This window comes from Sylvia atricapilla, chromosome 6 (genome assembly GCF_009819655.1).
Source record: "Sylvia atricapilla isolate bSylAtr1 chromosome 6, bSylAtr1.pri, whole genome shotgun sequence".
Lineage (NCBI taxonomy): Eukaryota > Metazoa > Chordata > Aves > Passeriformes > Sylviidae > Sylvia > Sylvia atricapilla.
Genome location: NC_089145.1, coordinates 728,814 through 755,519, shown reverse-complemented (window position 1 = coordinate 755,519; position 26,706 = coordinate 728,814). Strand labels below are relative to the sequence as shown.

General features: G+C 50.9%; 1 protein-coding gene across 1 annotated transcript in view; it reads right to left on the bottom strand.

Annotated features, from left to right (window-relative positions):
• The window catches only part of DAGLA (diacylglycerol lipase alpha), a 51,399-nt gene extending 25,502 nt beyond the window's left edge, over positions 1–25,897 (bottom strand). The window contains exons 1-5 of the mRNA XM_066320420.1: positions 25,812–25,897; positions 3,695–3,833; positions 2,873–3,084; positions 813–914; positions 218–356 (exon numbers count right to left, since the gene is read on the bottom strand). Of these exons, the coding sequence (XP_066176517.1) occupies positions 218–356; positions 813–914; positions 2,873–3,084; positions 3,695–3,789 (548 nt within the window). The 5' untranslated portion in view covers positions 3,790–3,833; positions 25,812–25,897. The remainder of the gene's footprint in view (positions 1–217; positions 357–812; positions 915–2,872; positions 3,085–3,694; positions 3,834–25,811) is intronic.
• Between the last annotated feature and the right edge of the window lie 809 nt (positions 25,898–26,706).

Here is a 26,706-nt window from a genome sequence, read left to right as displayed (position 1 = left end):
TGTTGGGAAGAGATGCTTCCCTGTGAGGGTGGTGAGGCCCTGGAATGGAGAAACTGTATCTCCCTCATCCCTGGAAGCGTCTAAGGCCAGGCTGGAGCTACCTTGTCCAGCAGAAGGCATCCCTGCACACGACAGGGGGCTGGAATTGGATGATCTTTCAAGTCCCTTCCACCCAAGGCACCCCGGAGCTCCAGGACCCCACGGAATGCTGCCTGACCTGAGGTTGTAGGTCCGTAGGTTGCGCTGCCGGCGCTTGGTGGCGCGGAGCTTGACGAAGGTGCGTCCCGTGGGATCGAAGACACACAGCACAGTGATGCACACACTCAGGATCACCACCCAGTTGCACACCACCATTCCTGGAAAAAACACACCGGGAGTCAGGTGATCCAGCCCTTACTTCCCACCCCAAACTCCTGCAGCAAGAGGAAATCCTCTGGAAAGGCTTTTAAGCCACAGCTGGATGAGTCTTCCAGCTGTTTTATGGGGCTATTAAATGCTCCCTGAGTATCCGGGACTGCACCACTAACATCATCCCCACCAGGAGACTGGGAAAGGCTTCCAAGGAAACAGTAAAGCCGTTCTGAAGGGAAAAAGCGGAATTTACAGACTGCTCTTCCCTGGGAACACGGATCCCTGCCTGAGTGCCGGCAGCACAGGCAGCTGAATGGAACGACTGTTCCGAGCAATAAACAGGAAAACAAGCCCCACATTGACAGCTCCCATCCACTTCCCAGAGTCAATGGGCCCAGGCAGGAATGAAGGATGCCCGCCAAGCCATCGGAATGCTCCCAGGCCACATTCCAGCTCCGTACCCAGGGTGACACTCTTGGCTGTGATGTCGTTGCAGGACGTGTAGTACTGTGTCAGCCACACGATGCCCACGATGGCGTACACGAACTCGATCACCAGGATCGCTGGAAAAAATGGGAACAGCATGGATAACAGCAGCCTTTTCCCTAAGGATGAGCTCCTCTCCCCACTCTCCCGCAAGGAACAGGTATAAAAATGCTTTGGAAGGGGTGTGTAAGGAGATAAGCCAAAAGTGCGACATATTCCAAACGACTCTGAAAAACTGGGATCGTGGAAGGGTCACCGCCATTGGTTGTGTCACAGGTATGAATCAGAGATCCAGACCTTCCTCCCACGCCACTGGAAAGACTTCCTGAGCCAGCAGGAATCACAGGACCCAAACCTTAACTACCTCTGACAGCTGGCCTGACTCACAGATCCAAAATAAATCGTGTGGATCCAGGACTGATCCTGCTCACTACGCTTAGCAAACATTCTCGGCACCTTTGCAGCCCTTCCCAGAACAGTTCCAAGGAGACGGTGCTTAAAGAGCTCCTCAGTTTTGCATGTGACTCTCACCGCAAACTAGAAACTGAGGATTTACAGTGCTTCCCTGGAATAAAAAAAAGCTGGGAAACTGCTCTGAAGTGCCCATCTTCCCACTTTCCCTCCAGAATTCCAAAGGACATGTGGGCAATCAGGTGTGGAGAAGGTGAATACCTTGCCTGGGATTGCCTAAGTTTTGGTGGAGCTGAGACTAAGCTTTTGGTGGAGCCTGGCTTATCCCACTCACCCTCCTTATCTCCTGCTGGCACAGAATCTTTCCATAAGTGGCTTTGCTACAGACCTGGAAAGACCAGTTCCAGGAGACAGAGCTCTCCCGGGCAAGGAATCAGGGCTGGGACTGGCTCCTGATGAACACAGTTTATGCCTGAGTTAGGTTTTGCTTCCCCTTGGCTCCTCTCCCCTTTGCTTGCTGCAGGACAGAAGCAGCAGGAGCAGGGATGAGACAGGTTCACATTGGAGTTAGTTCCCTAAATTCTTCTGCATTAAACAGCACATGCTTAAATTGGGACAGTCACATGGACCTTGCCCACGCACTGGTCACGCTCCCACTTCCATCAGCACAACTGATCAACCACCAAAAGCAAAAAAAAACAGGGAAAAGGGAATACGAGACCCAAGATCCAGAGGAAATCCCACTCCTGAGCACACCGAGAGTTTAAGGAAGAAGAAGGGACGTTTTGAGGGGCAGGAAAACCTTCCTTTGGATTCTCCCTACCTCCCCTGCCCCACTTAGTCTGGTTTTAACACAAACTGCCAGGCTCCCTGTGCTTCCCTAGGGAGACTGGCTGGAAAGCTGGAGAGGGAGATTTGTTTGCTGTTCACGTTAATGACTTGCACTGAGCATTCCAAGTCTTCCAGACTGAGCTTCCAAGCAAGGTTATCCCTATTTTAGTGGATTCTGCAGGAAAACAATCCGGCAAAAAGCAGGGATGCAAACCCACGGGATGATTTGTTTGGAACGGGTTTGGCTCTGCTTCTCCAAAGATGAAAATTTTCCAGAGAAAAATTCTCTTAAAAATCTTCATTCGGCACAGAAAAATCTGATTAAATTTCTGTACCTGGAAGGCAACAGAACCCAGGGAAAACAAGCTAAAAGGGAAGGAGGGATCAAGGAATAATCTCTTCTCTGCTCTAGTTTTTGGAGATGGAGCAAGACAAGAATTGCTTATAGGAAGAAAAAGGGAATGAGCACGTGGAAAACCTATTTTCCTCCCAGTGCCTGGAGGGATGGATCAGGTGAGGCAACACCCCGGGGTGAGAACCTTTGGGATTTAGGCCTCTATCCTTGGAAAATGTAGGGGGGGGCGGGGAGGAAAGAGAGATAGAAGGGGAGCAGATTCCATGAGAGGGACAGGAGGGCGTTTGGGACATGGCCTGCCAGTCTGACAGCCGTGACAAGGCGCAGGCTCTGGATTCATCGGGATGCACGGCACATCCCAGCAGCCATCTGGCCGTGCCACAGCGGGCAGGGAGAGGAGGCTCCAGGGAAGAGCACAGGGAGGCTCCGGCTGCTTACCCAGTCGGACATAGAGGACGTACTGCATGGAATCCCGCGGCTCCGTGTACAGGATGCTCCCGCGCATGCTCAGCCAGATGATGGCCAGCTCGGCGATCATGCAGCTCAGCAGGATGCCCAGGTAGCCCCGGCCGTGGTCCACCAGGTTCAGGGAGCACGTCTCGTTGGGATTGTACACCAGCCCGAAGAGCACCACCGAGAGGATCACAAACCTGCCCGGCAGGAAAACCATGGAATATCCCACAGCTGCTTCCCTCCTCAGTGTCCCACAGCTCCTTACAGTAATCTTCATTTGGGCCCCAGATCCCCAGAGGCCCAGACCAGCCGTCTGAACCATTTCATCCGTGCCACAATATCCCACAGGATTTGCCAGTCCAGAGAACACATCCCTTGGACGTGTTCAAGCCCAAGTTGGATGAGCCTTGGAACCACCTACTAGCAGCTAGGGCCATGCCCACGTCAGGGGGTTGGAATGGGATGGTCTTTAAGGTCTCCTCCAACCCAAACCATTCCAGGATTCCATGCTTGTTTTTCCTGAGCTCCTGTACAGAAGGACAGCCCTAAATTCCAGTGGAGAATCTTGGGTGGCACAGGAGGATAACAAGGAGCACTGGTCAGGCTCTTTGGACCTAGGCCAGAACTTGAAACAGAGCTTAGCTGCAAAACCAGAAGCTGGAAAAACGTTGGTGCCCCTCAAGAACACCCCAACCAAACTTCCCGGCCCCGTGCAGCAGAAGTGCAGGAAGAATTTCCAGCCGTGCCAGGAATAGCCAGAAGAATTCCTGGATGAATTCCAAGCATCCTTGTGCCCTTCTCACTTACCAGGTGGTGTGAAGGAGGAAGAGGAAGACGGCTGGCAGAACCAGGTCATCGCTGCCCACAGACCAGCGCCGGCGGAACACGACAATCCCTGGCATGGCTGGCGGGTCCCGGGAAGTTCAGCAGGCACAGCACTCACCTCCTGCAAAAGAATGAAAGCAAAGCTGCTGCTAAGCCTCTCCAGCCCCCTCTGGAGAGCCCCACAACTTGGGAGCCATCCTGGTTTATCCCAGAGCTTCTACCTTCCAGCACCAGGGGGCACAGCATGCTTGGGAAGGAGAGCCAGGAGTTAAAGGAGTGGGAAGTATTAGGTGAAGCCAGTGTGTAACTCATCCAGCTCCACTTCATGGGATTACCTGGAATCCTGTTAGGCTGTGATGGTGAGCAGCCACCGTGGGATTTGGGACAGGTCATCCTGGCCTCAAATCTCTGGAAAACCCCATTACTGTGTTTTTCCATGGACAAACCTGCTGCCAGGCACTTGTTGTCCAACAATTCCCCCCCAGCTTGGCTCAGGAAGCCAAAACATCCATTAACAGTCAGTGGCAGCGTCTGGGGAGCTATGGACTGGCTCCCAACAGCACTTCCAGTGAGGATATTGGCTCCTAGGAGATCTCCCCCTGGACCAGCAGGAGCATCCTGCCAGCTCCACATCTCAGTCGCATCTGCACCAGCCCTGACAGGCACAACCAGTTCCAAGGTGGAGGAGCTGCTGTTCTTCCCCAGGATTTGTTTGTGCTCCTATTTTTAGGGCTTCCCAAACCCTTTGGAAAATAGAAACAGGAGCGGTGCAGAGTCACGAGACTGCACAGGGCGCTCCAGCCTCCTCCAGCACAGCCATCCCACTCTGTCCCAGCTGGCCACACTCCAAGCTGCTCCACAGGGACTCTGGCAGCACACCTTATCCTGCTCCTGCCTTCCTGGCCCAACACACCACCCGCAACCAGGAATGTTTGCATCTTTGCAATCTACCCATAGCCACCAGGGATTTATGGATGGTGGGATCGGTCCTGTCTCTCTTTCCATGCCCTAGTCCTTGCCCCACCTCTTACCTGTGCTACCAGGGAATGCTCTACCTCACCTGTGCCTCTCTGCTCCAAGCTCTCCCAGCTGATCTATCTCAGTTCCCAACCCCACCGATCTCCCAATTCCCACATCCATGCACTGCTGCTGGAATGCTCCATCCATGGCCTGCAGTGGCCACGCTGCTCCAAAGCTGCACTTCCAAACCCATAAGTGCTCTTGGATTTTTGCCTCTGTGAACCCAACAGCAAACTGCCGGGTCAGGACAAAGTGTCCTCATCCATTACTTACAACAGGATTTCCTACGGCATTCCCAAGGGAACATCACCTGCAATACTTCCTGTACCAGGCAAAAAACCCCACACTTGGATATGATGCCCCTAATTTAGTACTAAAGTGTGGGTAAAAACAAATCAGAAAGGGGAGGACATCCACAGAATCCCAGCACAGTTTGGATAGGAAGGGAGCTTGAACATGATTCAGTTCCATCTCCCTGTCATGGACTGGGACACCTCCCACCAGCCCAGGCTGCTCATGATTTAAACTAATTTGAACCTTCCAGGTAATACAAATGTTGTGTTTGAGACAGCCCATGGCACCAGTTTTTGCCCTGTCCCACTAAATCCAACCCAGCAGTCGGGTGTGGTTACCCCATCACTTCCCCAGAACATCCCAAATCCAGAGTCTCCTCTCCTGTGCCGACACCCACAGCCACCGGAACGGATCTTCCAACCCGTTTCAGCCATTCATCACTGAAAACCTACACAATCCCCTCAAATTCCAGGAGAATCCACAGTTAACAGGCCGCTTCCACCCAGTCACTGTGTTGAAGGGAACGCTCCATTCCACAGACAAAGCAAACGCAAAATTCCAACGCCATTTGGATTCTCACTTCCTCAGCACAGAATAATCAGAGAGCACTGGGCACGTTCCAGCTCTACCTTCACTCCTCTGGCCATCTGGAGACTCCCGCCCAGCCCCATCGTGCCTGTCATTCAGCGCCCGGGATAGCTGGGATATCACAAACCCTGGATACACCTCCAGCTCTCTGGCTGCCTTTGGACAGCGCTTCCCAGCCCAGCTCCATTCCCGTCATCCCTCGGCTGCATCCCACCGACGCGCTTTCCGGAACCCTTCCACCCCTCCAGTTGGGCTCTCCCAGTTCCCACCACCCTCTCCCAGTTTGAGAAGCAAGATATCAACGACGGCAACGAATATCCAGTGTGGGTTCCTTATCCACGGCAACAGATGGGGATGGAGCAGAGAAGCCTGTCACTCGCTGTCACATATGGGAATACTCACTGTGGAACTGTCACTCCACTCAGCAAGCTCCCAGGGCAGGAACATTCCCAATTAACTCCCGAATTTAAACGGGCAGATTCGGCGCTTTGCCCCTGCTTCGGAAAACAGGGAGCTGACGGAAGGCCTGAGACTGGAAAACCCACCAGAAAAAGCTCTCACTGTGAGGACTCTTCAGCTTCATCCCAGCACAGCATATCCCAGGAACTGTGTTTTGAGATGCTGAAGATAGGATACGGCAGAGGAACTGGGAGGAACCGGGAAGTTGGAGTGCAAACAGCCCCGAGACCGCTGACCTCTGCTCTGCGACAGCAAGAACCCTCACACCGCCCCTAAAACTGCTGCAAAGAGCCAAACATTCCCAGGATCTTGAGAGCTGAATCCCAGTACAAGCAGCACCAAGCTCCCAATGCTGAAAGAAGGGAAGCACATGCACGAGGAGTCCCCTCGGAGACAGGCACGATCTAGGGAAGCAGGGATCTTACATGGCATGCGGTCCAGCCGCCGTGCATCCTTCGCTCCCAGAAGGATATTTCAGGAAAAGTGCATATCCAGGGAGACAGGCATCATAAGCTCAGGAGGGAACAGCAAACTCTTCCTGCAGCCATTGAAAATCCCACTCGGCAAAGAGAAGCGCGGCGTGGGAACCGGGATCTGCCGGCCGACAGAGCCGGGCATCATCCTCGGAGCGACTCCCTCCCTGCACCTCATTTATCCAGCGGGAATGCCGAGAGCCAGAGGTCGTGACTCCCCCCTTCCACACCCCCCAGCACCCTCTGGAAGGAAGTGACATCATCCCTATTCTGAGGAGATCGTACGTGGATTGTGGGAAGGAGGACTGGGAGCGAGAGCGGGCGATGCTGTCAGAGATGCGGGAGAGGAGGAAAACCCTGGAGCGGCACAAACCTCCTCCCTCTTCCCATGGAGAAAGCCAGGAGCGCTGCCGGGAGCCCTCGGACACGGCCGTGGCATGGGGCTGGGAAAGGCTCCTGGCCGTGGACTCTCCAGTGAATGGTCAGGGGGAGGGGACTTGGATGGGACACAAAAGGGACACACAGAGGGGCCACCCCGGGCACAGAAAGGAGAGACTGTTCCAGAGAAGCCTCTCCCGGCCTTTCCAGCCCTTAATTCCTTGTGACATGCTCTGGGCTATGACAGGATGTGGGGGAAGGGGAGAATTAGCTGTCTGTAGGGAAAGGCTTAGGGAAAAGAGCAAGGGAGAAAAACGCTACAGTGAGACAACATTCCAGCTAAACCTCGGAGACTTAGGCTAATCCAACAGCCCACCCATCTGACATGAGCCTCCTTAGGGACAAGTACACCAGGAAATTCAGCTGAAGGAAAAAAGGCTGTGCCTGGATCCTGCATGCCAGGAGCCCACCCACACCACGAGCAACACCCCCGGAGTCACCCACTCCCTCCACCCAAATCCAAGCAGGATTTGCTCCAAGCTCCCAGAATCACAGATTCCCGAGGCACCCACACAGCCCAATGCTCCAACCCCCTGCAATCTTCATCCCTGCATCCACAGACTCACCACCTCCTGCAAATCCCTATCCCTGCATCCACAGGCTCACCACCTCCTGCAATCTTCATCCCTGCATCCACAGGCTCACCACCTCCTGCAAATCCAACAGCCCTGCAATTCCCTATCCCTGCATCCACAGGCTCAAAAACCCCCTGCAAATCTCCCTCCCTGCAATTCCCCATCCCTGCATCCACAGGCTCACCACCTCCTGCAAGCTTCATCCCTACATCCACAAGCTCAAAACCTCCTGCGAATCCCCATCCCTGCAATTCCCTATCCCTGCATCCACAGGTTCACAACCCCCTGCAATTCCCCATCCCTGCATCCACAGGCTAACTCATCATTCCCACTTCCATCATCCCCAAACCCCCTCTGGTTCCCAACTCCTGCTGTTCAAAGCAAAAGATGGGAGGCCAAACCCAGGCTGAAATTGGAGGGGTTTTTTTTCCCCTCTGCCAGATCCCTGGGGAAGTCTTCATGGAGGAAGCCCTGCTATCCCAATATTCCTTCCCTACCTTTTCCCTCAGGCACCTGATGGCACTTCCACAAGACCCAGGTATGACAAAGCAATCCCCTCTCATCTCTGCCAGCACCCTCTTCCAGCTGGCCTCTGCAAATTCCAGAGTCCTCCAGCGTGACTCACACAAGAAAATTCCCTCAAAACAAGTCAGATGTTTGCCTTCACTGCTCAGGGCTACAGAACTCCCCAAAATATTTGGATTTGTAGGTCTCAATGGATGGTTGCAGGTGTCGCTAAAGGCCTTTGCTGTTCCACAGAAATCCAGCACCGTCTCCCAGAATGCTGCTCCTTCCAGAACCCCTCTTCCCTGGCTGAAATGTCACCGTGCTTCCCAGGAATGTCCCAGTCCCAACCTGCTGTCCTGTTGGGAAGTTCGAGCCCAGGCCTGCCAGCCCCCAGCTCAACTTCATGGGGAATGCAGCTGGAAAACCAAAACCAAGGGAGATCTTGTAACCTGGCAGCTCCCACAGCAGCTTTTCCTCGGGAGTGATTTTCTGCTCCGGAGCAGAGGAGCTTCCCTTCTCCCTGAGAGCACATCCAAGTCACCTTGCCCAGGTGCTGGAGACATCCTGCATGGATGCTGCATCCTGCTTTTTCACTCTGCAGGATAACAGACAGTTCACATCCCTAACCAATGCGATTCTGGCCCCATCAAGTCACCCCAAATACTTCCTTCCCTCACCAACATGCCCCACATGGAATATGGGCTTCCCACTCCAGGCTAGATCATTCCCTTGCAGCTCCCAGAACCCCTCCCATTCCCACCAAGCACTTACTGGACTTGACAGAAACCATCCATTCCAGCTTGGATCCAACTCCATCGGGCCCCATCCAGCTGTTCTAAAGGGCTTTAAATGAGGCTCTTTCTGTTTCCGAGTTGGTTCCTCACAATCTGGGAATTGTTCTCGCCTTTCAGGGAGAAGGGGGATGGGATTATATCCATACAGAATGTCCTGAAGCTGGCCAGAGGAATTTGAACGGAGCAGTTCTGCACTGGAGCCAGGCTGGGAGAGCTGGAATGGCTCAGCCCAGAGAGGAGAAGGTTCTGGGGTGCCTTAGAGCCTCTTCCAGTGCCTAAGAGGGCTCCAAGAGAGCTGGAAAGAGCCTTTGGAATAGGGCATGGAGTGACAGGACAAGGGGGAATGGCTTCCCACTGACAGGGTGTGGGTTTGGATTAGATTTTGGGAAGAAATCCTTCCCTGTGAGAGTGGTGAGGCCCTGGAATGGATTTCCCAGAGAAGCTGTGGCTGCCTCCAGTCTGGAAGTGACAAGTCCAAGCTGGGCAAAGCTTAGAGAAACCTCTAAGGATAGCGGGAGGTATCCTTCTCCCCAGCAGGGGCTGGAATGGGATGAGCATTCCATGTCCTTTCCAAACCAAGAGGTCGAATACCAAGAGGAGGCTAATTCCATGGCACCAAAGGAAGGTGAGTCCCTTCTGCCTTTTCCAAGGGGCAGGAAGTTTCTGCTGCAAGCAGTGCCTGCAGGAGCTGCAGGGAAAGCTCTTCCCAGGGGGAAGAAGGCACAGCAGCTGCTGGAAGCTTGGGAGGAGAGCTCTGCCCTCATAAGAGGTGATTCAGGGAACAGATCCCCACTTTAAGGAATATTCCATGGATTTATGGAACATTTAAGAGCCGTATTTATAAGCAAATCCCAGGCAGGGATCACCGGCAAAAATCAGTGGGGATTAAAATTGTGGGGTACCTTCACAGCTACTTTGAAGATTCTCCTTGATAATCTCCCATCTTCCAAGGGGAAGGGAATAAAACGAGTCAGCAGCAGAGCTAGGAAATGAAGCTTGGAGACAGGAAAGGTTCAAACAGCCTCCTGTGGCTTGGCACACTTTGGCTGCAGCTCCCTCGGGATAAGGCCATGGCACCACAATCACCTCCACAATGTCATCGGGACAGAACTAATGGGATCAGCTTGGATCTGGAACTACAGCGCTGCCCACTGACACAAATTCCCAAAATAATCTCAGAGTTATCAACTGACCTTCAAAACACAGGGAACAAGAACTCACCTATTTGGCCACCAGCTTAACCCCGAAATCCTGGGACACATTCTTTGTAACTGCAATGCTGATGGACACAAGATCAGTGTAACCACTTCCCAGTTGGCCCAGCACTGATCCAACTCCATCCCAGCTCATTCCTCCCTCAAATTCCTTCCCAAAGCCCCTTTGCCATAAACACATCAGGGTGAATGTTCTCCTTGGTTAAATCCATCCCCTTCTTCCCTAACTCCAAACATCCCTGCCTCAGGTAGAAACAGGTCTCACGAATCCCACATTTCCCTCAAGCATGCATGACATCCCCTTCCTGTTCCATTGGGAATGATTAATTTTTAATAAGGAGACTCCAGAATGTATCTCCTTGGCATGGACTTGACCGCAGCAGTGGAGTTTTCCGGAAAAATGGGACTATCTTGCAAATCTTAATGGATTTAGTGCAAGAGGATGGACAAATCCCAAAGGTGCCACTCCCAGCTCTTGTTCTCAGTTAAAAGCAGGATAAGGGATTCACTGAATCAAAGAGAAACAAGGAAATTCTCCACTTTAGAGTGCACTTCCTCCAAACAGCTAGGACCAGTTCTGAGCCTGTTGCCAGGGATCCCAGTCCTTCACACCAGTGACACTGCACATCCCAATAGTTCTCCCCACTGGATGTGCAGTGACATCCCTGCACCACCCCACGGGCCGGGATTTGTCCACAGCAGCACCCTTGAGGCTGGAAAAGCCCTCCAAGATCAAGTCCAACCATTCCTCCAGCACTTCCAAGGTCGCCTCATCTTATGTCCCCAAGTGCCACATCCACACGGCTTTTAAATCCCCCTGGGGATGGGGATTCCACCACTGGAGCCTGCTCCAATGCTTTAAAACCTTTTCCATGGAGGAATTTCCCCTAATATCCAACCTAAACTTCCCCTGGTGCAATTTGAGGCCATTTCCTCTCATCCTGCCACTTATTTCCTGGGAGCAGACCCCAATCCCGCCTGACTCCACCTTCCTATCAGGGATTTGTGGAGAGTGAGAAGATCCCTCCTGATCCTCTTTTTTTCCAGGCTGACTCCCCCAGCTCCCTCAGCTGCTCCTTGTGCTCCAAACCCTCCCCTGATCACACTCCAGCACTTCCACGTCCTTGTGTGAAGGATCCAACAGGCTTTTTTAACTCCAGACCTCGGCAACTATCCCTGGGCACAAAGGAAGAGGTTTGTAGGGATAAGTCCATAAAGATGGGGATTGCTGTGAGACATTCCAGCTGCCCAAATGAAAGGGAGGACAATGTTTAGAAAGGAATGGAAAAGCCTCACTCACACCTCCAAGATTCCAAAGACTTTTCTCCTTGCCCTCGACAGCAGCACATCTAAACTCCAGAGCTCCAGACTCGTCAGCCTACGGAAAATCCAAAGCCTGCGCAAATACCTGGCCAAGAAACAAGGGAAGCCACCACTTTCTTGGGGATCTGGGAGTGGAGAAGAAACTGTCCCACACAGCCCCAGTGTGCTGCCAGGGATGGAGTTAAAAACAACCCCCAATCCTTGTCTTGATGCCGGCAGCTCCGCAATTCCACCCACAGTTTGTGCCAGCAGAGCCCACGGGCAGCTTCCCGACCACTCCATGCTCTGGCAGAAATAACGGCCAAGTTGCCAGGGGGGAAAATGTAATAAATCCCAATTAATGCGGGATTTGACGTAGAACTCCATGTTCCACCGGGGAATAAAATCCCCTGCTACGAGGAGAGCTTGGCTGGAATGGGGTAGGGAACGCAAAGGCAATACCTGGATGAGGTGACAGATACAGCAATAAATGCTCCCAGCATCCCAAATCTGCTCCCGGGTGTGGAACAACAGCTCATTCTCCTTGGATGTAGTTACCAGGAATCACCAATCCTTGGTTTTGTTGGAATATCCCACAGGTACACGTGGAAGTTGGCAATTCCTGGTTGGAAAGCACACAGCCGCTGAGTCATTTAGAGCCAAAACTCCAAGGGCTGGATGAAGCCAGCCACAGCAGATCCATGAGGTGACCAGTACTTACACAAGGAACATTCTGGATGGACCCTCATTTCTTTAGGAAAAGCTGTTTTCCACTACAATCCTGGCAAATTCCTATCTGACAGTTTTATTCCACCTTGGAATGCTTATCAGCTCAGCCCCCTTTTCCAAAAGGCAGGAAAAAAAGCAGAAGGAGCAAATTTCCAGGTGAGACATTGAATTCGGAGGTGCATCCCTGCTCCAGCGCATCTGGAAGCGATGCCTTCAGTACGAGGGAGGAGAAACCCAGACATTCCCAAAAGGAAATGCCTCTCTCCCCTCCTGCAGGCAGCTCCTTGGCTCCCTAGTTTACACTAGTGGGCAAACAGTTTTCCCAATAACTTGACTCATTGCTTCAGGAATTCCCTGGGGATGAGTCACATGCAGGGAAAGCCACCGGGAGCGGCGCCGGGACCACCGCTGCCAACACGAGGAGAGCGAAAGAAGTGGGAGAACACAAAATCCTTGCCAAACTCGGGAAAACTGTGTGGTCAACACCATTCCTTGGCACTCCTTCCCTGCTCCCCTCCCCACAAATGTGCTGGAGAGGAGAAGCGCAGCCGGAGAGGAGGCTCCAGGCGCCGGAGCCATGGGAATCGCCAGGGAAAGGTTCCCTCCACGTGCATCTGCCGGCATAGGAGGGAATGCTGCCTCTGCTCATCTCCCAGGAATGATCCTAAGGTATTTAAAGTAGTGATTATTCCCCCCCCAATCCTGGCATGAGGGGGAAAGAGGGACATGTGTGGAATTCCAGGGCCTCCAGCTTCTTACTCTACTCCCTGCTCACCAGCATTCCCAACTTGTGGGTTTTTTTTCTGCATCACATCCCACAGCTTATCCCAGGAGTTTTCCTCTTCTCATATTCCATGACTTAGTGGTTAGGCAGATACATGCCCAGTTGCAAGTCAGAAATGCTGGGAATCAGGGCGATCCGGGAAGTTTTTTTGGGAATCTAAACCCAAATGCATCTTTTCTCAATACAATTTGTTCTCATTAAACAGGGATCCTGCATCTGTGACCCTTCCAGGCTCAAAAACCTTGGGAATGGCTTCAAACAGCCTAAACATGACCTGGACATGACCTATTCCCATTTTCCTGATGCTGCCTGTTTATTTCCCTCAGCATGTCCCTGCTTGTTTCCTGCAGCCGACGATGTGCCTGCATCCCACATTCCTAGAAATCAGCCTGGAAAGATGAGGTCATGGAGACTGTACTTCCCAAAGTCCAAGAGAAACTTCCAGTGGAAGCCACCAACAGCTTGTATTTGAGCACCTCATCCTGTGGGAGCATGTCCAAGAGGGAGTATTCCCAAATGCTGGGAATTCCTTGAAAATGCCATGTCAGTGTTTTGCCTTTTCCTGTTACTCCACAAACCCTCCCAGATTCTCACTTTCAGTATCTTGGAAAGCATCAATCTTGCACCTCATTAAGCAGAATATGCTTCTTGGCCCCAGTTCCAGATTTTTCCTAGCCTCCAGTGAAAATCAAACCAACATCAGGATATCCTGCAATCAGTTATTTTTTTGCAAGCTCATTCGATAAACCGGAACCTACAGGAATATTTACGGATAAAAAACACCAACCCTGAATTCAGGTTTTTCTGGTGAGATCCTGTGAACTAATCACCAGCATCCAAAGGATTGCTTCTGTCCAAGGGCTTCTTTCCACACTGAATCCAGGAGTATATCCACTCCCACTTCCATGTTTACCCTGGGAGCAAGGATCAAACACCCAAGTCCTGTCTGGGGAAGGGCCAGGACAGGAACACCTGCACAGCTGGGAATTTTAAATGCACAAAAGCAGAGAAGTGGGAATTTCAGCCCGGAAATCCTGGCTTGGATATGGACAATATCCTCTTTCCTTTTTTTCCTAAGCTCCAAGGGAACACTTCAAGCCTAAACCTGGATTTCTAGCTGCGACTTCCGAAGAAATGTGGTTCTGACTCTCCCATCCCGCAGCTTCCACCTCAACGCACGGGAAGAGCCTTGGAAGTAAAAGAAATCATCAGGCTGAGCATTCCCAGCAGAAGAATCCTGCTTTATTCCCACCTGAAGAACAGTTTTCTTTAAGAAGCTGCCAGCTCTGCCCCGGCTCCTGTAAAACTGCTAATTACAGTGCAGATCCAAAGAAAGCAGGAGCAGGGAAGGAGGGAGGGAATGAGGAAGGGAGAGGCAGATTCCAAGTCTCCGGCTCAAACAAATGGCAGCTTGGGAAAACGTTTCCTGCCTCAGTGACTGCTCCTAGGAATAAATCGCCTCTTGCACTGCTCCAAAAATTCCAGCCCTCGGTGGAGATCCCTCAGGAGCAGCTCCCTCCTTCCACACTCCAACTGCCCCTTCTCTTCCCATCCTAAAAAGGCCCAGTGTCCATTAGGAACACGGAGATCACTGAGAAAGAACATATGGAAAACCACCAACAGTCCAGCACATGCAGCTCCAACTCTCTCCCAAGTTTACAGAATTAAGTCCCAAATTCCCACCCTGTGGAAATCAAACCCTGGGACTTACCAGCCTGCTTTTCCTCCAGCTGGTGCTTGGGATAAGGATGTTGGAATCGCCACAGGGAACAAACAGCACTGGCCACACACCTCTCCAAGCTGCCAGGACCAACAGACCACATGCTTCCTTCTCATTTTCCTCAATTCTTACCCATCCAGTGCTTCCCTAAAGACAACTGAGCAACCTAGAGCTGGAATGCTGGCCTGAAACCTGCTGAGCTGAACTCTCCAGCCTCTTCCCGAATCTCAGATTTGTGATGGAAAGCAGGAATCCTCTTTTGCTTATATAAGCAAGGATAAATCAAGCCCAGGCTTCCCTGGTCCTGTGTCATATTTAAGCCTTAAATATATTTATTTTTCCACGTTCCCTTCTCCTTGGACACTCCAGGAGCTGCATTTCCAAATCCCAGCAATGACACCCCCTCCTCCTCGCCACCCACAGCCTGCACGTGGAGCTGATCCACAGCTTCTCCCAGTTCTCAGGATCTGTGCTCTCCTGGCAGCCACAACACCTATCCCTCCTCAGCAGGGATCCAGCCCTGCTCACTGCTCCCCAGGGAGCGCCAGGAGATAGGGATTCAGTTGCAAGCTCAGGAATTATTTCATTCCATAAGGCAGCTGTACAGCTCCTCAAGTTCCACAGTCTTCTGGTTTTCCAGCTCTGACTCCTGGAATTACTCACACATACTTACTCCGACTTTTTCCCGCCGACAGAGATTCCTTGTGCCTGTTTCTCCCTGTGGATTCAGCACTACAGAACCTGGAGTTGGAACTGCTGATTCCAGTCTCTACTCTCCAAACCTCCACTGGTGCCGCAGGAAGCACGGCCCCACATTCCTGGCTGCAGCCATGGCACCAGGAATCATTTCCGTGCTTATTCCCTAACTGACACTCCTGGTGTCCCCTTGGGACACTGACCTTGCTCAGACTGGAGAAGGGAAGACTCCAGGGAGACCTTGGAGCTCCTTGCAGTGCCTGAAGAGACTCCAAGATCGCTGGAGAGGGACTTTGGATAAAGGCATGAAGTGACAGGAGAATGGGAATGGCTTCCCACAGCCACATGGTGGAATTAGATGGGATACTGGCAAGAAATTCTTCCCTGTGAAAGTGATGAGGCCATGGAATGAATTTCCCAGAGAAGCTGTGGCTGCCCCACCCCTGGAAGTGTCCAGGGCCAGCTTGGCTGGGGCTTGGAGCAACCTGGGCGAGTGGACATCCCTGTCTATGACTGTGGGATGGAACTGGATCACATTCCAGACCCCTTCCAACCCAAACTAATCTGGGATTTTTCTCCCTGTTGCCACCACTTTCTGTGTTTCCACACCCTCCTTGCATTCCCTCGTTATGGGGGAGCCCTTGGAAGGAGCTGGGAAAGTTGTCACCCCAGGGACACTGTCCCTGCCCTCTCGGCCTCCAGCTCCAGAGCCAGGATTCATCTGGAAGCACAGACAAGGGGAAGGTGAAAGGAGGTGAGGCAGAAGCAGAGACCCCACGTGACAAGAGCAGAGCTGCAGCCAAAGAAATCCCCTGGAAAAGCATTTCTTGGCTCCAAGCAGCTGTGCAGGCACGAACTGAACGGTACAGATTGAAACTGGCTGTTCCTAACAATTGATTATACCACGGAAAACTGGGAACAATCCTTCCCAAGCCACAGGGAGCAGGAAAGATGAACTGGCCACATTTGGGAATGCACCAGCTCCAGAGTTGGGGAATGCCAGACTACGGCAGGAGATACCCAGAAGCAGCAGGAGACGATCCAGAACCTAAATCAACCACGTGATTCCTAAAACACAGATGGGAGAATCCTGAAAATGAGATGAATGTGCTTCTCCTAAAACTATTCCTGAATTCTGTTTGGGTAGGAAGGGACCTTCCATTCCAGCCAGCCCCTGCCATGGGCAAAGACACCTTGCACTATCCCAGGTTGCCCCAAACCCCTTCCACCCTGGCATATCTTCCCAATATCCCCTCTATCCCTGCCCTCTGGCAGTGGGAAGCCATTCCCATTGTCCTGTCACTCCAGGCCCTTGTCCCAAGCCCCTCTCCAGCTCTCATGGAACCCCTTCAGGCACTGGAAGAGCCTCTAAGGTCTCCCTGGAGCCTTCTCTTGTCCAGGCTGGACATTCCCAGCAATCCCAGCCTCTCCTCAATCCATGTCTGAACTGAAGAGAAAAACATCACCTTTCCTGCAAGAAATCCCAGCAGGATCATCTCAGGGCTGTACCTGGATTTTGCACCTGGCTGCTGGGCATCCTGGATCAGGGCCAGGAGATCCCAACCCCTTCTCTACCAAACTCAGCAACTCTGCAGCTCTTGGAAAGCAAAGGAAAGCAATTCCATTTTTCCAAAGACAAACTGAGCTCAAATCTTGTCCAGGGAAGTTGGTAACCCTCAGAAAATGGGAAGGATGCCTGCTCCAACAGCACAGGGATGCATTTTGCTATTGATTTCTCTGAGAGGAGCCACATTTCCCCTCTTCCAGCAGGCACGAATTCCAAACGAATTTCACAGCTGAATTTATAACCCAAACAGGATTATAAGGAAAAGAGATATTTACTGGGATCTACCTCAGGATAAGCCCTTGGCACCCAGTCTACCCAGTTTGAGGCTGCTGGAAAAGAAATTCCTTTTTCCTCTCAATCCTGTGGCCATCCTGGTAATTAAACAGAGTGCCTTCACAGAGATTCCTTCGGCGGGACTTGACCAGGTGTGGATTTTCCCCGCTTTCCTTTAATTATCTTATAATTAACCATGAAGTATCCAATCATCCAGAGCTTTTTCAATTAAGCTTCAAAAGGAAATGCCTGGAAGAGCTCTTGGTGGGAATGTTCTAATCAGCTGGGAAGAGATCACAGGCATCGGAGTTGGGGTTTGGTGACTCATTCCCTTATTGCCGGGGCAAGTGAACTTCCAAAGCCAGAAAAAAATTCCTTTATTCCACCTTTTTCAATTCACATCCTCGTCCCTGATCAGAGCTCGGAGGCCTGGGAGCAATATGATATTGTAATTTACACAGTTGATTAAAGAATAATAATGAAGCTCTGAAGGATCAGAATTATCCCTGCCCAGGTCCGACTCCTCTCCATCCCAATCCTGCACCTCTTTTTCCCTCAGCCTTCAATTCTGAGTACAGGCAAAGCTGAGGTCTCCTACGGCTCTTTTCTGGGCAGTAAGGGAAAATATTCCCAGTCTTCTTGACAAGGAATAACAGGAATTTTGTCTGCATCCTTGGGGAGATGTTTTGGGATCCCCCAGCCCATGGGAGAGGCGAATTGTCCTCCAACGCCAGGCTGAGACCTTCGGTGTGTCCAACAGCACAGACAAATGGATCATGGAATTGTTCAGGTTGGAAAAGCCCTCCAAGAGCATCCAGTCCAACATCCCCCAGCACTGCCAAGGCCACCACTATCCCAAGTGCCACATCCACATAGATTTTAAATCCTTCCAGGAATGGGGATTCCACCACTGGAGCCTGTTCCAATGCTTTGCAACCCTTTCCATGAAGGAATTTTCCCTAATATCCAACCTAAAACTTCCCCCGGCACAACTCAAGTGTCACTTGTCACCTGGGTTGTCAGATGTCTTTGATTTTTTTTCCAAAATACCAAGAGAATTCCAAAGGTCTCTCAGAGAAGGGATCTCTCGAGCGCTCCTAACAGCTCCCAGAATTCCAGGAGCTTCTCACACACCTTCCCAGCCATGTTCCTGACAGTCTTTCCCACATTCCACAGACAACACCCCTTCTCCGGTGAGGAAAAAAAGAAATCCATCTCTCTGACTGCTGACCCATTTTCGCCATCTCAAGATCCCATTTAAGGATATTTAAGGATTTTATTTTCATTGCAAAGAGGGAAAGAGCAGAGCAGACAGACCCAGGGAACATCCAGCTCCAGCAGCCAGCCTGGAATTGTCCAGCACAAGATGAACCCAAGCATTCCTTAAGCTGGAAAAACTAAATGCCCACAGGTTTTTTTCCTCCCTTCACCATAGTCCTTACTCCCAGCTGGGATCAGTGTCCAGCAAAAGAGCTCAAATGATCCCTCTGGAGTATGGGAATAAGATTAGGGAATGACAGTAGAAATCATACCCCCCTCAACTACATGACTTCCCGGCTGGAATTGTCAAGGTGTTCCAGCTGCCAGCTTGAAGCTGGAGAAGGGAAAAAAGGACACTAGGATGACCCCGTCCCTTCCCATATGAGGGGGTTTTAAATTCCAGCACCAGAAGCCCACACATCCCTTCCTCCCTCTCTCCCTCCTCCTCTCCTTCAGGAGCCAGGAAGGAGGCAACACAGCAAAACGGGAAAATTCCGTGTTTCCACCAGGAAAGCAGCAGGGGGACGGGAAGGGAGAACCCAAGCTCTGGAACGTGTTGGGATAAAATCCCACCTCCACCCTCATCCAGGTCTTCCCAAGCCCACCACAGGATTCAGCGCCACCAGGATGGGAGCCAAAGAATCCAGAGGTAAACATCCACGAGCAAACAAGGAGGGAAGGGGTTGGAATCACTAGAAGAGGCCAGCAGGAGCTGTCTCTTTAACACCCCTCCCTCAGCTGCCAGCACCCAGGAATCCCGTTCCTGCTCCGGGCTGCCAGCAAGGAGTGACCTCTGGAGAGCACAGATCCGTCCACCAGCAGCACACAACTCACCCCTTTTCCCTCCTACAGCGTTCCAACACCCCCATTTTAGGGAAATCTGAGGCACAATTCCGTGATTTTCTGCAGGGAAGAACAGAAGCTCCGAATCCCCCACGTTTCTGGGGTGGGCTTTTCCCCCGCTCCAGGAGGAAGATGAAATCATGTTCCCAAAATAGTTCCAAGGAAAAAGGCTCCAAGGAAGGCAGTGCTCCCCTTGAACTGGAGAGCCGAAACTTCCCTGTCTTCTAAAGGGATGGATGAATTCAAAATCCATGGAAAATTGAAGCAGTAATGTACCGAGTCGTAACCAATAACAGCCACTAATTAATGGAAAATCCAAATTTAGGGGGGGAAAAAGACAACTCCATTATTACAAAATAAGGGATGACAACCTTCAGGCAGAAGTCTCAAATCCCAGATTTATGACAAATTAAGGGATCGGATCCCTCAGGCAGGAGTCCCAGCTGTGCTGACCACAACCCAACCACGGTGCAGTGGCAGAAGAGCATTTGGGAAGCTCCCACAGGGAAAAAAACTGCACAGCTGCTTCTGTCAGGACCCCAACACACCAAAACCCAGCCCTATCCCACGGCAGGTGCCTGTCTTCCATTGGATTTGACTGGAAACTTGCTCAAAACCCACAGTTCTTCCTTAACTGACCTCCCATCTTTTTCCCATTTCAATTATCCTAGCGAACTCCGGGACTGCGATTCCTCTTCCCTCACACAGCGCGGCTGTTTTCCCAAATTTCCTCCCCCTCCCAACCCTTCTAAACACACATGGGGTGATATTCCCGGGAAGAGGCATGCAGACAGGACTGGGCAAAGTCCCATATTCCTTGGTAGCTACTTCAACAACAGCTGCACTGGAAAAACAGAACAAAACAAACAAATCTCCCTGTCCTGAGCATCTGATCTATTTCCAAGAAGGTGGGAAAAACAGATTCAGGAACAGCTTAGCCTGGAAAACTCATCCCAAAGGGGTTCCTAACCCTGTCCTGCAAGCATCTGGAATCCAGGGTGATCTTTCTGCTGCCCCTTTCCCTTAAAAAAAGAGCTGTGAGCCGCTGAGTCAGCAATAAAAGAGCAGGGTGGGGTTCAGGCATCTCATTTTCAAACTCGTAATTAACACCGATGCCATGGAGCAGCCTGGAATGGGAAAACTCGGAGTCAGGAGCCAACCAGGAGAGAAGGAATCTTGCTTTCCCACTTAAGCCAGAAATTAAATCCCTTTCCCACCTTTCCTGACAAATCTCCTTATAAATGAGAACTCCAAACCTTGCAACTCCCTGTTCCCATAGGAACATGAGAACTTCCAACCTCAATTCCTTTTCCAAGAGCAGCAATGTCTAATGGAGCCTCTAATGGCAGCAGGAACACTATCAATATTGGGAAAGGTAAAAGAACACTTCTCCTCTGAAAGGCAGCAGCAGCCACAGCCCTGACGGCCACCAAGTCTTGGATAATCCTAAATTCTTCCCTTTTCCTCTCTCCTAATGGGACTTGTCGCTTTTCCTCCTCAAAAACATCCAGAGTTTCGACACAAACTCCAATCTGAAACGCGAATCCCTAGGAAACCCATTGCAGTCAGGTGTAAGGAGCTGAGCAAACACCAGGATAGCTGTCCAAACAAATGGTGAAAGAAAACAAATGGTCACGTTGGCTGGGAACAGGATCTCCCACTTCTCCAGGCCTGGACAACCAGGAATTCCAGTATCCCACCCTCTGGCACAACACTTTGTACCTGCAGACACTGGAGCTCCATCTGCTTCCATCCTATCCGTGTAAAACCTCCAGGCCCTGACACACCGGAATGGTGAAAGCACTCCACAAGGAAAAGGGGATTTTTGCTCCCACTCTCCACCCAACAAACTTCCCTTAAATATTAAGGCTTCACCAAAGAGCACCTGCTGGAAGAACAGCAAGGCCAACTCACCGTTTTTTGGGAATGCTGAGCCCTCGTGCTCCGGAGCAGAGGCTCCAGGGCTGCGTTTTCCATGCCAGGCAGGAGGGAGTGTTTTGGCCCAGCCCCAGGGAACCCGGAGCCAAGCGGTTCACCAAACAAATCCACGTTAACATTGGGATTTTGGTGTCATAAATCAGGTGCTCTCAGGTGAAAAGGTTCCGGATTGCTCTGACCACACCCTTCCACGCTTTTTGCACTCCAAAGGGCGGCATTTCCCAGCTCCGGCACACAGCAAGGCAAAATCCTGCAGCTACAGGAGTAGGAACCAGGATGAGCTCTTCCCACTCCATCTGGTTTTCCAACCCCTTCCGTCTAGGCTCTCCCGGAACGAGAGGCCTCATTTCTTAGCAGTGGGAAGCGCCTCTTGCTATCCTCAATCCATATCCTGCTTCCAAGTGTTGGTCAGTTTAGAGTTAACAAGGAAAGAAAAATGAGGAGAGCATCCAGAAAACAACAGGATAAATACAGTGCCACCTGGGAACACCAAGGACAACAGGAGCTGGACTCTGATGATCCCTGTGGGTCCCTTCCAAACTTGGGATATCCTACGATTGACTCGTCCACTGCGCAACATCCCAAGGTTTTAAGAGGATAATGGGCTGAGGACAGCCCAGGATCCTCCGTGTTGGAGAGATTCCCACGTTCCCTTGGGCAACTCCGCCTTTTCCTCAGCCTGCCCAGGTGGCACCTCCCCAGCACCCGGTCGGAGCCGCCACGGAACGCTGCACTAATCCGAGCCTTGGGATGAGCATCCAGTGAACAAACACAGCGCATTCCCTTCCGCTCTCCTGAGCCAGAAGGATTTGGGTGAGCCCGGAGTCGTTAAAAGCCACCTCGGATCAGTTCCGCTGCCTGAACCCCCCTCAGCGTGTCCCAAAAATCCTTGCTGGGCTCGTGGATGCCACAACTGTGAGAATTTGCTTCCCTGTCTTGTCACACCCCCCCTAAGATAAGGAAAATCTGTCAGGATCATCCCCCTGAGGACCAAACTAAACCTTGTGTGTCCCAAGGAATAAAGGCTAAATGTGGGAACCCTTGCAGGTCCTACCCAGAAATGGCTGGAAAACAGGGTTCCAGGCTATTCCAGGGAACAAACACCCAAGGAGCCAGCAAATCCATGGACACAAAACACGGGTGTTGGCATGAAGGACACGGGAAGAGTTGGGAACGTTAAACCCCTCCGGAGTGCCTGGCCTGCGCCTAGAGAATCATGGAATTGTTAAGGTTGGAAAAGACTTTTAGGATCATCAAATCCAACAATAAACCCACTAAACCGTGTCCCCAGGTGTCACATCCACGTGGATTTTAAATCCCTCCAGGAATGGGGACTCCACCAGTGCCCTGGGAAGCATCTTCCAGTGCTTTACACGAGCCCTTCCATGAAGAAATAGTCCCAATATCCAACCTAATTCCCAGATGCAACTTGAGGCCGCTTCCTCCTGTCCTGTCATTTGTTTCCTGGGAGAAGAAGCCAATCCCACCTGGGTCCAGTCATGGAGTTGTAGGGAATGAAAAGTTCCCTCAGTCCTCCTCTCCTCCAGGATAAACCATATCCTGCAAACTCACGCGTTAGATAACAGAGAAACTTCCACCATCGGCATGTTCCTGATTTCCCTCCCCAGATTCCTGCTCCCCACCTCACAAGGGAATTTCACCGACTCTGCCAGTATTCCCAGGAGGCTCCACACTTACTCAGCCGCCCATTCCCGAGCATTTTCTGCAGCTTCCCACGTGCTTCCCACCTCCCAACCCGCCTCTCCTCGCTCCTCCGCCCTCATCCAAGGGGAACACAAAGTCAGAGCAAGGCCCCAGAGAATCCCGAAATTCTCCTTGCCAGCTGGGATTCCACAAGGCAACGAGTTACATGCAGCAGATCTCTTTACCTCAGGCTCTCTCAGGCCTTGGAATAAGCATGGATAACGCTGGATTTGGGGATGTGCCCGTTTCCTACTGAGTTAAACTCAATTATGGCACTGGAGGTGTTCAAAACGAGCTTGGGGAGAAAACACGATCCCTTATTTTTATCAGGGCCAAGAGACTCTTTTCCAAAAGCAACACACTGATCCAGGAATAGCCACGAAATTTAGAGGGGAAAAGGGTTTTCCAGACAGCGCAGCCAGCGGCTTCCCACAGAAGTTTTAGCATCGCTGTTCCACAAAGGGAAAGGGAATTTTGCCCCTGGATTTGTCAGTGAATTTTGAGGAAAACACTAATCCTTCCAGTTTTGGAACATGGATGCCTCTTTTTCCACCAGAAAATAAGGGATGAGTGATAGAAGGAAGAGCAATCCCACAGAGCACAGAATCTCTCCAGGAATTTTTTTTTTCCTTATTCCCTACTCCATCCAGGGAAGAAAACGAGGAGCAGCACGAATCACAAATTCCTGCTTTTATGGGAAGTTTTTCTCCTTCCTCTGACAGGGCATCTGTTTTCCCCTCTCCAAGGAAAAATCCAGTTCATCCCTGAATGCTCTCATTTAGGGAAGTGCTGGTTGTCATTAGCGGATGCTCCGGTGCCATGGAGATGGTGACAAACAACTGAATCAGCCGGAAAAAACCCGGAGTCACAAAAAGGGGAACTTGTTTCCAAAGGCTAAACGCGGCCCAGAGGTAAAACGAAGAACATTTATGGGCTCTGGGCATCACCAAGAAACGGGGTGCCCAGGGAAGCTGTGGATCCATGGAAGTGTCTAAGGCCGGGCTGGATGGGGCTTGGAGCAGCCTGGGATAGTGGGGTGAGCTTTAAGGCCCCTTCCCAATCCATTACAGGGTCCCAGGATTCTCCTCACAGGCCAAGCAGAGCAGGATGCACTTTTTTTCAGGACAATCCCTGGCTGCCTGAGATGCTGGAAGCTCCCGAGCAGCAGCACCTGCCTCGTTCTGATTTTTCTGGGAGGTTGAAACAGTTCATTTCCCACGGGAGAAAACAGCACCAATTTGCAGGATCATTTACCAGACCCAATGGGAAAAGCCAAGCCTCCAGAGGCTCCCAGTTTGGAGCTGAAATCCATATTCCAAAAATACATCCAGGCTGTGTCAACACCAGGGATCTGGGTTGCAAAGACAAGCCACGACAGAATAATAAATTTCATCCCAAAGGATGCAGAGCTGTGGAAATTCCAACTTCCAGCACACACGGGGCAGCAGGACACATCCAAATGGGAACCTTCCAGGGAAGAAAAGCACCTTTCAGGGAAGAAAGGGATGAATTCCATCCCAGCCTTCCCATTATCTATTTACTGCACTGAACTATAATAGGAATGTCCTGAATTTTCCTGTTTCTTCCCATTATCCAGTTCAAATGTTTTAAGGTGGCCTGAGGGATTCAGCATTTTACTCCCAAAGCACAAAGATAAGGACTCTGTCCTGCAGCCTGCCTGGATCTAAACTCAGGATCACTCAGGTCTGTGGTGATAATAAAACCCCCAGGCCAAGAAATCCCAAGGAAACACGTTCCAGAGGAAAGAAAAGTCGTGGAAAATGCTCATTTAAGGTGGCATTTCATATTTACTGATGGCTACGAGCGAGTTGCACTGGGATATTTGCCACTTACTCCTGATGAGATGGCAAGTGAAAAACACCAGGAAAACTCGGAATTGAAGGCTCTAAATCACATCTTGTATCCTGTTTCCAGGGAAAAATTCCTACTGAGCTCAAAGCCATCCCTGAGGAACCCACTTGTTTTAATTCCACACCAAGGGAAGAACATGCAGGAACCAAAATCTCAGCTGGAGGGGAACGAAAAGCCAGGAATTTTCATGCAATTCCACAGATCTTTGAAGAGGAGCTCAGAAGGCTCCTGAAAGAGAAGGAGAAATGACAATGGATAGGGCGGGATGAGGATTTTCAGGGATCTGCTGGAGTACAAGGGCTGTTAAAGAAAAAAACTCCTGGATTAAGAGCCCAGGACAGAATTCCTGACAGTCTGTGTCTGCCATGCAGATTTCCAGCTCCTGCTGCAAGGAAGAGGAAAAGAATCCAAAGCTTTTTTATTTCATCTTTCCAAAGAGATCCAGAGGTAAGGGATCCATGTGCCTTCCACTGGAAGGAGGGGAGAAAGGGAAAAAAAAAAAAAAAAGGAGAAAGAAGGAATGCCTGAAGCTACAGGGTACATTTTTCCTAAAACTCTGTGAGAATCCTGTATCCAAAACCCCTGCTAGGGTCTAGCAGCATTTTTTGTCCATATTTCAGGGCCATATATTCCTCAGCAGGGCAAACTTCCCCATTCCTTACCAAAACCTGGAAAACCATTCTAATTTTTTCCATTTTCAAAGTTCCAAGCTGGACAGGTGCTGCGCCTGGCAAATTTTCAGGGATGTTTTTTTTTCCCTCCCCTGATTTCTCCTTAAAAATCCACACCATAATGTATAGAAACGCACCTAAATGAACAATATCATGGATGGAATAACAAAAAATACCAGCTCCAACTGGCCTGGAGTGAAGAGCCTGATTGACTCCCATCTATCCCAGCAGGAATAAACATCCTGGCGCTCTCTGCAGATCCCACAAAAGTCCATTTGTCACACTTCCCGTGGCACAAAGGCCACTTTCATCCACTCCCAGCTCCTGAAAAGCCACAGCCCTGCAGCTCCAGGAGCAGATTAAAATGGTTTCACTCACCCCATCTCAACTGCTGCGCCTTTAACTGAAAATTCCTCAAACTCCAGGGCTCAATCCAGCTCGGGATGTTCTTATTCATCAGCTGGATCACTGTCAGGAGCAGAGGTGGAACCAAGGGTCATTTATTTGGGAAAGATGGAATGGGAGGGGAGGAAAAGCAGGGTGCAGGCTCCCCAGAACAAAGCTGCACGGTCTAGGGGAGGTGTAAAGGTTTAATTCTCCCCTACCCCCCCAAAAAAAAAGCCTTCAGACAGGACAGTGATGTTTGGGACAGAAAATAATTCCTGCTGCCTTAGTCCAAGGAAGTTTCATCGATGACAGCCAGGCCTGGGAATGTCTGGAAGCTTCTCCAAACTCTTCACCATCCCAAGCTTTACACCCTCCAATCTGAACACTTTTCCTCCCTACATCCTTCCAGCTGCCTGGAAAAGACCCCCAAACCCCAGGATTCTGCCACTTGAAGGAAACATTTCTAAGGCACACAAGCCTTAAATCCCGATTTTGCAAATCCATACAGTGATACGGCAGCTCTGAAATCCAAGTGACCTCGTTTGGAGCAGCCAGCTCCCAATTAATTAACTTCCAAGGGGAGGGAGAGCTCAAGGAACAGGATTGAGGTTCCCACACAAAGTCCAAAAAAATAAAACCTCAAGCAGGGTTGGTGTTATTTTTTTGGGTTTTTTTTTTTTTTTTTTTTTTTTGATTGCTGTAGTTGTTTGGCCTGGCAATTTTAACAAAGTTTCCAAAACCTAGAAATATTTTTTTTTTCTCCCCACATTTTCGGTCGTTGGGAGGAGCATTTTCACCCTTCCCACTTTCCCTCCTGGCACAGCACTTCCCTTAAATCCCATCATTGCACAACTGCTCCTTCCCAGCCCTCTGCAAAGGGGATGGG